The 13,981-nt window shown below is 39.6% G+C and overlaps 1 protein-coding gene across 1 annotated transcript in view; it reads left to right on the top strand.

Annotated features, from left to right (window-relative positions):
- LOC117530559 (paired box protein Pax-2a-like) overlaps nucleotides 1-13,981 on the top strand; it is a 99,383-nt gene that overhangs the window by 33,212 nt on the left and 52,190 nt on the right. The window contains exon 5 of the mRNA XM_034193451.1: nucleotides 6,478-6,653. Within this exon, the coding sequence (XP_034049342.1) occupies nucleotides 6,478-6,653 (176 nt within the window). The remainder of the gene's footprint in view (nucleotides 1-6,477; nucleotides 6,654-13,981) is intronic.

The raw sequence follows: 13,981 nt of genomic DNA, 5'->3' as shown, positions 1-13,981 counted from the left end.
TTCACCAACATCTGGATCATTGCTATTTAGATGGCAAACTCAGAAATGAGAGGTTTTCTGAGTAGGAAACAGTTCTGCATGTGTAATCTGCATTGTGTTTGCCCTGGACTGGGTAGTAGTATACACTGTAAAAAAGAGATTAAAACCCAACGCCTTCAGCAGCTGTCGCTAGAATGTCTTTTGATGTTAGGGGGTGTGGTTTGTTCACAGTAGAGCTCCTGCTGGATACCATTACACCTATTCTTATAAACCTCAGTCCCATCCAGATCACAGCACCACTATAAACTGTGTTGTGCTTATTTTTTTCACTGGACTCAAACTCATGATCTCAGGTATGGGAGGTGGATGCTGTAAGAAGTAGGCTAAAACCCAAGGACTCAAGCATCTGTCACTAGAACATCTTTTGGTGCCTGCTGGTTACTATTACACTCACCCCACTGAGCCTCACTTCTGTCCAGGTCATGACACCACTGTAAACTGTATATTCTCTGTCCTGCTCTTGATACAAACCCGTAACCTCAGTTATGGGAGGGGAATTCTGTAACATGTAGGCTAAAGCCCAAGGGCTTGAGCATCTGTAGCTAGAATGTCTTTTGGTACCTGCTGGTTACTGGTACACTCACCCCAGTAAACCTCACTCCCATCTGGCTCATGGCATCAGCGTAACTGCCATTGTGCCTGTTTTGATCCCAAGGTTGGGTAGGATTACTTTGAAAGAACACATGTGAATTACATGTATGTATGTATGTACAAACATTTGGATTACTTGTAATCTGATTACTTTTGGATTACATTTCAAAGTAATCCTACCCAACCCTGCTTGATCCCATGCTGGACTTGAATTTATAACCTTGGTATTGGAGGATGACACTCGAACAAGGTTAAGACCTAAAGGTCTCTTGTAGCTGTTCCTAGAACATCTTTGGTTGTGGAGAGGTGAGGTTCATTGACTGCACAGTATGTGCCTCAAAGCCCGCAAGCGGCTTATTGATGGGAGCAGCAATCATCCACCAGAACTCCATGAAATCAAGCATTTGGGCACCTCATTCAGCAACCATTCCTCCTTGTGTGACCACCCAACTTCTTCCCAATCCCACCAGGTGTAGACAGCAAACCTAACAAAACAGTAAATGCCCAAATGTATAGCTTAACCCACTCAACCAGATAAGCCAATGCACAACCTTTCAGTAGCATGTCAGTCAAACTTTAATATTTTAGGGGGACCTTAACCCTTACAGCCCAAATGATCTTTTCTTGATTTTAACATACCTTAAGAAATTTCCTGTTTTAAGGTAATTTCTTTTTGGTATAATACCTATGTGTTGCATATCAAAATATTCAAAACACTCATATTTCCAAATATGAGATGTATACTGTATTTATCTAGAAAACTGTGTGAAGATATGATATCTTCATAGATGTATGATGAAAAGTTAACCAGGATGCAGAAGAGTAGAACCTCTCTAAAGGTTAAAGGACTTAGCTTGGTATAACAAACAATAGTGGCCATAGTGGCCATCAGGACGAACTTGATAGGGGAACAAAGAATTTTTGTCATGTCCACGTGGCCACTGAAAAATAACCAAAATTACAGTTACATAGCTTGTTGTCTTACTGTGTTTTTTTGTCCCTTAAATGAAAAAAATGAAACAACAAAACTAATAACGCAAAGCAGTTTTTACGGTTACAGTTGATTAACCAGGTAACAACTCATTGTTTAACATTTTTGCCATCACCAGCACTGGAACACGTGCTCAACGCACATCCGTGTGCACCCGTGAGTCACTTTTATAGCTCCTTCAGGTTCATCCTTCGGCCTCAGCCAGTAAAAAAAGGTCAAGCCACAGAATAGAACGGCAATAACCCTCCCAAATGGTACTATCACAGAGACATGATTGATCAATTGAATTCCGTGGCAGAGAAAAATGTGGGATTAAGTAGAGTATTATACGCACAATGAGTTGAGGCATGATGTTCATTTCAAGTTCATTTCAGCTCTCTCTTGCCACCAGATCAGGCAATCAATAGGGGCCTTGCATATCATATATCAGCAGTCTCCCACTGAGGGGAGAACATAATCTGCTGCAAATTTAGAATGGCACATTTGTAAGTGAGCTGAAGCTTTCTGGGATCCGGGGAGTAGACCTGCAGACGGAGCCACTACAGCCGGGAGACGTTGGGGGAGTCAGTCAGATATGGCAGTAACCATATAGTCGGCTTACATTCCAGTTAGATGCATGATACAGTGCTCGCAGTTCGGCATGCAATCCATATTTTTGGCACAACTTGAACAGCAACATGCGGATTATTGTTGCGGGTATTGGGATTCCTTTTGCTGATGGATATCTGGGATTAAAACAGAATTATTGGCTCCAGCACCACTTTTAGAGCCACTTATATTGATGCTACCTTCTATCTTGACCCAATAATGTTGTTTGGGTGCTTCTTTTCTCTACTGCAATACTGAAATGTCATCAGCTGTTCAAGGCCCCTCCCCTCCCCCAAAAAAGCATATGTGTCATCAAATTCTAAACAGAACCAGCAAACAATAAGACCACCAGGAAAGTTATGATGAGTCCAAAGCTATAGTGTGAAGGATTTAGTAAATGGTAAATGGACTGCATTTATATAGCGCTTTTCCATCTGCATCAGATGCTCAAACCGCTTTACAATGATGCCTCACATTCACCCATTCACACACACACACTCACACCCTGATGTCAGGGTGCTACCATGCAAGGTGCTCACTACACACCAAGAGCAACCTGGGAATTAAGGACCTTAGTGATTTTCCGGTCAGGCTGGGGTTTGAACCGAAGATGGACTCCCCCCCATGTTTGAGTTATTGAACAAGCTAACCAAACAGGTTAACCTTGGTTCAGGTGTTTTTAAATCATATTTTGGGGGACTGAGCAGTGTTTCTCTAGCGGTTTTTCTTTGGTGTGGGCATTAAAATTATGACCCCCATATTTCCTCAGTAATCATGGATTAACTGGATTGGATCAAGCTAACTTATATATGTAGTCCGTGTAAGCTACCGATAGCTGCTAAAAGTGTGAAAGCTGTCAGCATCCAAAATTAAATTGCACTGTAATTTAACTCAGTGTAAATACTGATGCACAGATATCTTAGATGATCTGTTAGGAGAATTTACCACACAACAAGCCATATTATTATTAGAGATATTAGTAATAAAATGCTCAAAACGGCAGTCATTCACAACAGCTAGCAGTTGCAGTCCAGCGGTCTCTGTGCCACCAAAGCTATGAACACAACTCATGGCACACTAGCTGTCACTCAAAGTGGCTACACTCTAATTATGTATAACTTTATGGCTTAAAATGTAAACTAAGAAGTTCAAAAAATTCTCCCACGTACAGTTGTCATGGAGTGAAAACAAGCTGGAGAAACTAACAGTTTGTAAACATGCTTTTTACTCTTTTAAAATTTGCATTTTAACATGGGCTGCTATGTGAAGCTGCTTGCTTTTGGAGCCGGTTTCAAGTGACCAATCAAGAACTGCAATTTTCTGTAGTTCCAAGTGGGCTTCAATTGGAACTGTTAAAGCTCACGATTTGGTCAGTCATGGAAAAAACTACCCCAAGATACCATGTTTTTCCGGGCGATCCTCCGCCCAAGTGTGGGCAGGGCTGCGGTGGCTAGGACGTCACAGAGTTCTTGAAAATGGTTTTACTTGAGTTTTTCCGAGGGGTGTGCCTGCTCTGGAGGACTCAGCGCTGAGCTTGCAGTCGTGAATCCACCAAGTGTACAATGCAGAAGTGTTAAAAAGAGTTAAAAATGGATCCCCTATGACACTAATGCCAAGCTAAAAGTAGCTAGGCTCCTGTGTAGTTCGACTGATTTCAAAACTTTGTCAAAAAAGGGGAAAAAAAAAGTCACGTGCCTCTCCATTACTATGACAACCAGCTGAACCACGGTGTTTATTCATATCATGGGGCAAATTAATTCAAAGAAAAGCATTTACACTTTTCTCAATCTATTTTTCACCCTCATTATTCTTGGTGTCATAACATATATCTACACATCAAACTATGACAACCTTTGATTTGGAGTGAAAGAGTCACAGAGGTTTGGTGGGATGATTTGAAAAATGATGATTGAACTGGACTGCATGGTTTTATTCAGCCTTTTGTCTTCTGTTACCGTTGCCAGATGGAACCATATTTAAACAGAATGTAAAATGGTATTTTGTTGTTGAGGGTAAATTGTGCTTTTAAATAAACAAATCCTGAATCCAGGGTGGATTGGTAGAGTTTGTGAGAGGGAGCCAGGATGGAAAGAAAGAAAAAAAAAGGTTGGAATGCAAAGGTACTATAATATCCTGCTGCTGTTTGCATTAGAATGTGCATTTGCTGCTACATGTATGTAAATATGTATTTGCAAGTGATGGTAATCCATTAATAACCAGAGAGCTCTGACATCATCAAGGTGTTAATACTGTGGGGGTGGGGGTGGGTGCGCGGTATAGTTGGCGACTCACCACAACCGCTGAGATGTGTTGAAAAGTCCAATCTCCTCGTCACTTCCCCACAGTGGCTCAGAAATGCCATGAGGAGAATTTAAAGTGAAGAATTTGAAATAATAATAATAATAATAATTAGTGTGTTGCCCGTGGGGATCCATGGGCTCTAGATTGGGTAGTGTTTATAAAATAGGTAGCTGACATTTTTGTGGTAAGAGTGGTAATAAATTAAGGAAATCTCATATAATGAGTTGGAATGGTGTGTGAGTCCATAATGTTTTTAGAACCTCAACAGTTTTTGGAAGAAGAACTCAACCCTTTTATTTCCTGATAATTATGTAATTTTTTTTATGTTACTTTAACTGTATTAATGTGCTTGTAAATTGTTGTCTATTATTATTTTATTTCTACTTCTATTTTGTCATTTGATTTTTAAATGGACCACAATGAAAATAAGTGTTTTCAGTTTCTTGTGTCATCCATGTATTTTTAACGTCTTTACAATTATGTACTTACTATGTACCTACATTGAACTTAAAATCACTTACCACACTCACGCTTTTAATATAAAGATGACTTAACGCCCCCTGCTTGAATGGCGTGAGTCGAGAAAGTAGTTAGTAGTTGGTAGTTGGTTTCAATTGTCAAATTGAAACCACTGCGTGCAACACTTCTGCATTTCACTCATGGTACCAACATAAAACAAATCAATCACGATAATAGCAACATGAGACTTATGTAAACTGACAAAACCAATTGAACTTCCAAAACACAATAAATCAATAACACTAACAACACTGTTAAACTCACATAAACCACAATGACAACATTTAAAACCTCACAACCCCAAACTCCCATGGTGCATTGCAGCACAGGATCCATTGTTTATTGGTTAGCTAAAATAGCTAATTTCTCCCAAAAAAATTGTCCTATCAACTTTCTGTTTTTGCAGCATTCATCCTTGACCCAAAATGCATAAGCATACCAAACGGCACATGTCAGCTCTCCCCAGTTTTTGCATGATCAAAGCCAAACACATGCACACACACACCAGACACTTGGCGATTATAATATAGATAATAATAACAGCAGCAAGGTACAGTGGCCTTTGTGGCCACCAGGATGTGACAATTTGCAACAAGGCTTCATCAATCACATGCAAACAAACAGCCTGTCTGAACAAGCTCACACGTGTCCCACTGTGCAACTATTTCCATTTAAAAGAATATATCAAAGAATAATAGCAAATTATTACATTAAAAGATGGCCACATGGACCAAAATAGTCTGTATCTGTATCTGTAATCTGTATCTATCAGAATCCAAATTTCAAAGCTGAATATGCAGTAGTTAAGAAGTTACTGACATAAATTTGGTGGACTCACTTGTTGTTCACTTGCTCACTGACTGACTCCATTATCCCTGTACTGGCTAATCACAGTGAATAATGAAAGGCATCAGAGGGACAATGCATACACTGTGTACGCAATATAACTGTGTGATTTCCTGATGTTATCTAATTACATTGAGTTTATGCAGTGTAATTAGAAATGGTCAGTTGATCAATATAAACATTGGATCACCCCTCGAAGCCTTATGAGTTGTAGAGATATCCTGGAAAATGTGGTTTTCAGAGTATTATCTCATTTCTTGATGTGTTTGTGACAATGTCATAAAGTCACTTGATAAAGCCATTTGATTAGAAGTAATATTCTGATTGATATAAGCTCGATATGGTCCCTCTATCCATACTGGTTGTAGAGATATACTGGAAAATGTGTCCTTCTGAAGTTATTAGTGACATTCGTGACCTTGACCTTTGACCAGTCTGCTCCAGGAGCTAATCACCTAGAGACACTCACCCAAGGAATAGTCATACCAAGTTTGGTGAAAAGCTGTTCACCCATTTCCAAGTTATTTTGTGCACAAAAAAAAAAAAACCAGAGGCCAGCTTGCCGGGGTCAGTGTTTCGATTGTTGCTCTTTCTTCTTGTAGATGGTTCAGATGGTTCTGGCCCAAACAGTGATTCTCAGGGTAGTGTGGAGAGTTTACGGAAACACCTGAGGGCTGATGCCTTCACTCAGCAGCAGCTGGAGGCGTTGGACCGAGTCTTTGAACGCCCGTCGTACCCAGACGTCTTCCCAACGTCGGAGCATATCAAACCCGAACAGGTCAGTAGATCCTCTGCATGTTCTTCTTCTTCTTCTTCTTCTTCTTCTTCTTCTTCACATAAATGCATCCAAACTAAACATGCAATTCACGTCACAAACATTCCCAAACCATTTTCCGAAGAGAAAGCTAATTAAACGTGTGGGATTATAATGCTGGAGGGATCACCAGGAAAACTTCCACCCACTATTGATTTTGTGATGAAAAACATTTCTTGTGTCCCTTATAATTGAGGGGAAAAAAAACCAGTGAAGCAACATAAAATTAATCAACGTCTATATTTCCCACCTTTTTGCTTTTCCGATTTGGTGTGGCGTGTCGGCTGTACAGCAACATGTATTCATGAAGTGGACATCAAATATGAACCCGCTTTCTTTTCCCCATAATAAAAGCGTACGCAGCATCCATCCCCACCTTAAAAATGAAGAGGCATTCGGAGGAACTCGTGGCAAAAACAACAACTCCTCATTATTAAAAGCTCCCGTCTTATCACAATGGATAACCTTTATTTACTTTCATACTATTAAACATCAAGAGACTATTAATTTCACCCGCGAAACTACAAGTCAGACCCATAAAGCAAAAGCAGTCGCCTAATTGAGTTCATTTTAATTTCTCTCCAATCCTGGCGAATTACGTAGGTGATAAATCAGTGGGACAGGCCTAACCTCCAGAAGAGGGCCTAATTTGCAGCTAATTACAAAACTGATTTCTACTGGAAGATCAATACCAAAACGAATTGGAAATGACTTGCAATCACAAAGAGCGTCAGGGAGAGTATTAAAGAGGCAGAGGGAAAGGAGTCGGACAGGGAAAAAAAAACAGGGGGCAAGGAGAAGGAGGAGGTCAGGAACAGTCCAGAAAAATCAGCTTTAATTTAATGCAATATTAATCAGAGCACTTTCCCTTTCGCGGCTGCCTTGCGGTTTCGCCCCCCCACCTCCCCTCCTCTGGAAAACGTAGCCCTATTAGCGGGTGTCTGGGCTCTGCAGCGAGGCATTAAAAAGCCATTCGGAAGATGCAAAACTCAATGGATTCAGCCCTCCCACACTTCTGCCAGCCATGTGGTCATCCTTTTCAAACCTATCTTTTCAGGGCCCCCCACCCCTCCCCCCGCCCTTTATCTGCATGATAAAACGTCTGTTTGGCGTCCGAGGCCGGCGAGAATAGAGGAAAACATCCGACATTGTGCCGGCGAACAGTTGTAGCAGACAATTAGAGTTTATCGGTGAGAGAGGCAGACAAGAGCGAGGTCACAGGCGTTAGCCCCCCTGTGGGAGCGCGGCCCACTGAGCCACTCCGGGACGCACCGCGGACTTCTGGGTAAACACTGTCAACACTCAGACTCCGGAAGTCTCATCTCATTAAAAAAAGATCTGTGAACATCTGCGATGAGTACAAAGGAAATGATGGTAAAAGACAAACGGACACCAAGCAAAAATAATTTTATATTGAGCTAAATGAGTTTTTAATTGCATTTTATGGAACCCAAACTAGAAAATTGGTAACTTTTTGAACTTCAGTGATTTTTGTCTTCACCTCAGTGCAAATGGATGTCAGAAGAATTTTATGGCATTGAAATCAGTGGAATAGTGACAACATTCTTAACCATCAAAAACAAAATAATAATAATTATATATATATTGGTTATAAATATATTTAGATATTGGTCAAAAAAATGTATAATTTTCCTGCATGGACTTTATCTGATTTAGGGTTATTTTGTGGTGCTGAATCCGAATCTGAGCTTAGATTTCTTCTATCACATCATGTTGTTTTTTTTTTGTTTGTTTGTTTTTTTTGTTTTTGCCATCTCCATGTTCCGTTTTGATGGATTATGCAAAAGTTGCTCATTCACTCACGAGTTTGATGCCACTAATCAAAATCAGCCTCGAAAGCACAGTTTTTAAACCAGGTTTGCAAAACGTAAACAAAGAGTTGTAATATCGGTTGACACCAAAGACGTGTGCGAGACTGAAACTTTTACTTCAATGCTTGATACGAGAAATATGTTTTCATATCTCAAAAACGTGATGTGTTTGGCAAAAACTAACACTGGATTCCGATTCAGTGCCGCAAAATTACCTAAAATCTGTTGGAAAAACTCCATGCAAGAAAACTTGTGCTGACTAGTATGCCTCGTTTTAAATCACTTAAATAATATGAAGGATTTTTTGTCATTATTTGAAAATTTTCAAAGAAAATTTAATTACTTTAAAGCATGACACTTATGTTTGTATTTGCGTTTGTTTTTCAATTGAAGTTCCTTCAAAAAAATTCTATCAAAAAGCATGCACAGCTCTCCCAATGGTAAATCAGCAGCAGATGTCATGACCTCATAGGATGGAGGGATGCTGTGAAATCACATATCCATTCTCAAAACCCAGAGAACAGATTTCAACAAAATTTTGTAGAAATGGGTTTTGGATCAGGAAGAAGATGATGAAACTTGACAGTAATGTCAATTTTCTCAAATGCTTGTCTTTGCAAACTGTGTTTTTTCCTTTCTTCCATTCTTTATGTCATCACAAAGCTCTTTTGGGGGGAGATACAAAAAAAACCCCTCAAAACTATGACTGCCTTAGTCTGTTGTAGCAGTGGTAGATCTGGTGTGTATACCCTGAGTACTCTCCTAGTTTATGTGTTTGTTTGTTAATACCGGTAGGTTATCTTATTATGTTATATTATATTATGTTCACTCTTGTGATGTTGTAAGGCAAATTCAGAGGTAAAAGAAATACCATGTATCACATTTTTTTTAAAAGTCAGGAAGGATTCTACAATACACCATATAGTCACCTGGTTTCTGAACCAAGGTCCATCTCCCAACAAAAACATTTGTTGAAATCACTGCTTTTTAGTGATCTTATACACAAATACGAGGTCTGTTAGAAAAGTATCCGACCTTATTATTTTTTTCAAAAACCATATGGATTTGAATCACGTGTGATTACATCAGACATGCTTGAACCCTCGTGGGCATGCGAGAGTTTTTTCACGCCTGTCAGTTACGTCATTCGCCTGTGGGCAGTCTTTGAGTGAGGAGTCGCCCACCCTCTCGTCATTTTTTCATTGTTTAGGAATGGCTCAGAGACTGCTGCTTTGTTTGATCAAAATTTTTTCAAAAACTGTAAGGCACAACTGAGTGGACACCATTCAATAAATTCAGCTGGTTTTCGGTAAAAATTTTAACAGCTGATGAGAGATTTTGGTCTGGTAGTGTCGCTTTAAGGACGGCCCATGGTGCCTGACGGCGATCTGCGCTTCGAGGCGGCAGCGTCTCGCCATTTCAAGTTGAAAACTTCCACATTTCAGGCTCTGTTGACCCAGTAAGTCATCAGAGAACAGAGAACCTTCAGAAGAAGTCGGCATGAGGAGTTTATTCGGACATTCCATTGTGAACGGACATTTTGTAATGTAGGAACGTGCGGGCAGAGTCGCAAGTCGGGCTGGACCCGACCGTGGGGGGTCGCGACAGGAAAAACACCTCCATTGGAAACCTTAACGGGCAAGTTGGAACATGCCCAAGCTGTTAAACAATTTCTCAGTTAGTCACTTGTTGAAAGCCATCAAAAGCCGCCTGAATTTTACAAATGGTTTTCAACACGGAGGTGTTTTTCCTGTCGCAGCGCACACAGATTTGCCGAGTCGTCACGGAAACGACTCGGCGAATTTGCGCGCACGTTTTTCATTACAAAATGTCCTTAAACAGTGGAATGTCCGCATAAAGTCCTCATGCCAGCCTCTTCTGAATCTTCTCTGTTCTCTCACGACATCCTGGGTGAATTAAGCCTTAAATTAGGATGTTTTCAGGTCGAAACAGGCCGACGATGTTGCCTGGAAGCGCTGCACGACGTCCCGCTCCGTGGGAAGTCCTTACACCGACAGAAACACCCCATAATCTCTCATCAGCCGTTAAACTTTTCACCGAAAACCAGCTAAATTTCTCGAATAGTGTCCACTCCGATATTCCTCACAGGTCCAGAAAAAATTTTGATAAAGCAACGCGCGCCGTCTTGAGCAGCGTGTGAAACAAAGGAATTCAGCCGAGAGGGCTGAACCACATCTCACTCAAGGCCTGCCCACAGGGAAATGACATCACCGACACGCGTGAAAAAACTCACGCGTGCACACGAGGGTTCAAGCATGATTGGTGTAATCGCACGTCATTCAAATCCATATAGTTAAAAAAAAAAAATAAAAGTGTTGGTTTCTTATCTAATACACCTCGTATACAGGCAAGAAAACAGACAGTGGTAACATAATAACTGACATCTTCTGGTGAGTGGTGAAGGTAACAAGGTGCTTAAAGGACTGCAAACCAAGGCTTTGGACAGGTTCCAAGTCTTAAAAACCAAAACCAATTAACTTTTTAAATGTTCCAGAACAGAAACTGGTACCTGTACATTAATTGGGGGGGTGTCATTCTTTTATTACAAACAAAGGTATTTTATATGTACAATAACTTGTTTCTTGTATACCTTTGTCATGTTTGCCTTTAAATGGTGGAGAGGAATATAGCAGCAGCAGCCAATTAAAGTAAAATGTGGTGTTGTTTCCCCATTTCCAACCAGAGGAGATAAATATTGTGTTACGTACTTTTATAAATGTTGGTCTTAAACATCAACTTCATCAGTGTTTGGTGAATGTGTAAAGACAAACAACGTTGGAATTAATTTGCTAAATCCAGTTAGACTAAACAATGAGCCCAGCATAGCTTAGGTTGTTACCTACAGCATTAGCAACTGACTATAGGGAATAATGTACAATTAATGAATGTTTTTCATTCTTTCAGTGGTACGAATTAGGCATGTGAATGTCATCACTGACAACAATTCGATAAGTACCTCGATACACTACCAGCGATACGATACATATTGTGATACATGACGATACGATGCAATACGATTCACCCCTATTCAATCCGATTTGATATATATTTGATGGCGATTCAATTCTTCACAATGCGATACGATGCAATTTGGTGCAATATGATTAGGGATGGGTATTGATAAGATTTTATTGATATTGATACCATTATCGAGTCTGCTTATCGATCTGATTCTTTATCAATTCCCTTATCAATACCTATTGTGAATATTCTGTGTACTAAAAGTAGGCTTTACAGGTTTTCTATGTCAACAACATTTTATTGAGCGTTAAAGTAAATAAATAAGAAATTGCCACTGGATCCTTGATTTCTGGACATAAATAAAAGTCAATAAAACCTGTACATGGTCACTGGATCCTTGATGTACATGATGGATCCTTGATCTCTGGACAGAAATAGAAATAAACAAAATCTGTAGTTTTTGATTATTTAATTTCCTTTCAAATACTGACACAAATGTAACTGCATAGACTCTGAGCTCTTCAGCCGGCTGCGCTGCACGTCAGGATGTACGTAATTCATAAAGAACACAGGACGTCTCATTTTGGGGAAAAAAATACCCCGGTTTTGGTCGGTTGCAGTTTATTGTTTGTATTATAGTGTTTGGAAAGAGGTGTCATTTGATTTAAAACAGCGATTCACTCTGAAGTTATTAATTCCGACGGAAATCTGTGCGACTCTTTGGAGCTGTGCACTTAGTCCCACAAAACAGAGGATATTATTATTATTATTATTATTATTATTATTATTATTATTATTATTATTATTTCCTTTACCTGTTGGACAACTTTACTGGCTGGTGCTCACACGAGTGGACTTGCCACTTCTGAAAACCAGTAAAGCAGAGAACCAGCGAACAGTGGGTCAAAGCACTGTTTTGTTGCGTCAAGCTTTAAGCAGACGTGTTGCAGTCTGCAATCAACTAGAGAAATGATCATTTTCTCGATAAACACCCTCAAAAACAATGGCTGCTCCGGTGATCCGAACCGTCCGTGGTGCATTCAATGTGCCTCGGAAAAAATCAATGCAAGCAGGCAGTGAGCGATGCAACACGATTCAACCCATCAATTGAATCGATGCACACTGAATGAATCGATTTACTCGCATTGCGCACGTTTGTATCTAGATACCGATTCGTGTCATTTAATCTCTACATGCCTAGTATGAATATTTAAATCAGTGAAAGACCATCTTTCACAAAATTAAATATTCATACCACTGAAATAATTAAAAAATATTATTTGTTTTATATAACGGCTAAAATAGATCTTTGTCATTTGATATTTATTAATTTCTAAACAACAGAAAAGGGACTTACATTTTGGTGTTACACTGCTACTTAACCGTCCAACATGAACTTTAAATTAGAGTCCAAAATTGCGACGATGTAGTCCATGATGCCATGCACTGACTTTGTGTGCTTCCAAAAAAAAAAGACTTTGTGTAGTTCCTCAGTCCAGTGAAAAATCATGTCAGAAACGTGTCCAGCTTTTCATCCTAACAACTCTTCTTGCCTCCAGATGGTTTACAGCGTAGAGGATTTGTTTTTTGTGTATGTCAAATCATCCGCCAGCAAAAAAAAAAACAAAGAACTCTGCAATGTTTAGCTAAACACCACCCCCGGTAATGTGAGCGTGCACTGTGGTTGGGGTGCGCAATAGCACATTTTACTGTATATAGCACCAAAATTACACGCTGAAAAAGAACTATTGCACGGCCAATGAAACACAACGGCAAATGGTACGAATAATCCATGTCACATGACATACAACCCACCAATCAAATGACAAAGATCCACTCCGCCCTTATATAATATAACCTATATCAATGGATATTGTTATAACATCCAAAAGAGAAATACTCTTTGGTTATAAATATATTATATTATGTGGGATGTTATTAACTGGTATGTTGAGGAACAATCATTTTAAGGTGGAACCCAAAACGGAACCGTGGAAAAAAAAATTGCTTGGAACAAACTCATAAAAAAAATAATAAAATTACTTTGAAGTCCTGTTGCAAACATGTTACAGTGTGAAAGATCCAAATGCCACTGCATGGCTAAAATTAGATAACACCACTCTCTCACACCTTTTTTTTCTTTGTGATACCGTCTCGAAATGTGTCACATTTGATCACGTTTTGTTCTCTATTTTTAACCCTAACCATACCACATGCCCCCCCCCCAATCACCTCAAATTTTGTGATATCATCACAAAATTGTAAAACAGTTCTTGACGGAATCACAAATAATAGATTAAATCACTTTTTGTGACGCCATCACAAACTGGCATAAGATTGGACACACATAGTTTGTGTATTGAGTGAACTCCTCCTTTAACATAGCACTTCTACGTAAGTGCACACACACACAACAGCGGACGTCCCTTCCTTTGTCAGTTAAACAGACAAAATGTGCAGGTTTTACAAGCGATTCTT

This window comes from Thalassophryne amazonica, chromosome 18, assembly GCF_902500255.1.
Source record: "Thalassophryne amazonica chromosome 18, fThaAma1.1, whole genome shotgun sequence".
In the NCBI taxonomy this organism is placed as follows: Eukaryota; Metazoa; Chordata; class Actinopteri; order Batrachoidiformes; family Batrachoididae; genus Thalassophryne; species Thalassophryne amazonica.
Note: the sequence above shows the minus strand (reverse complement) of the source record. Positions and strands in the feature narration are given on the sequence as shown.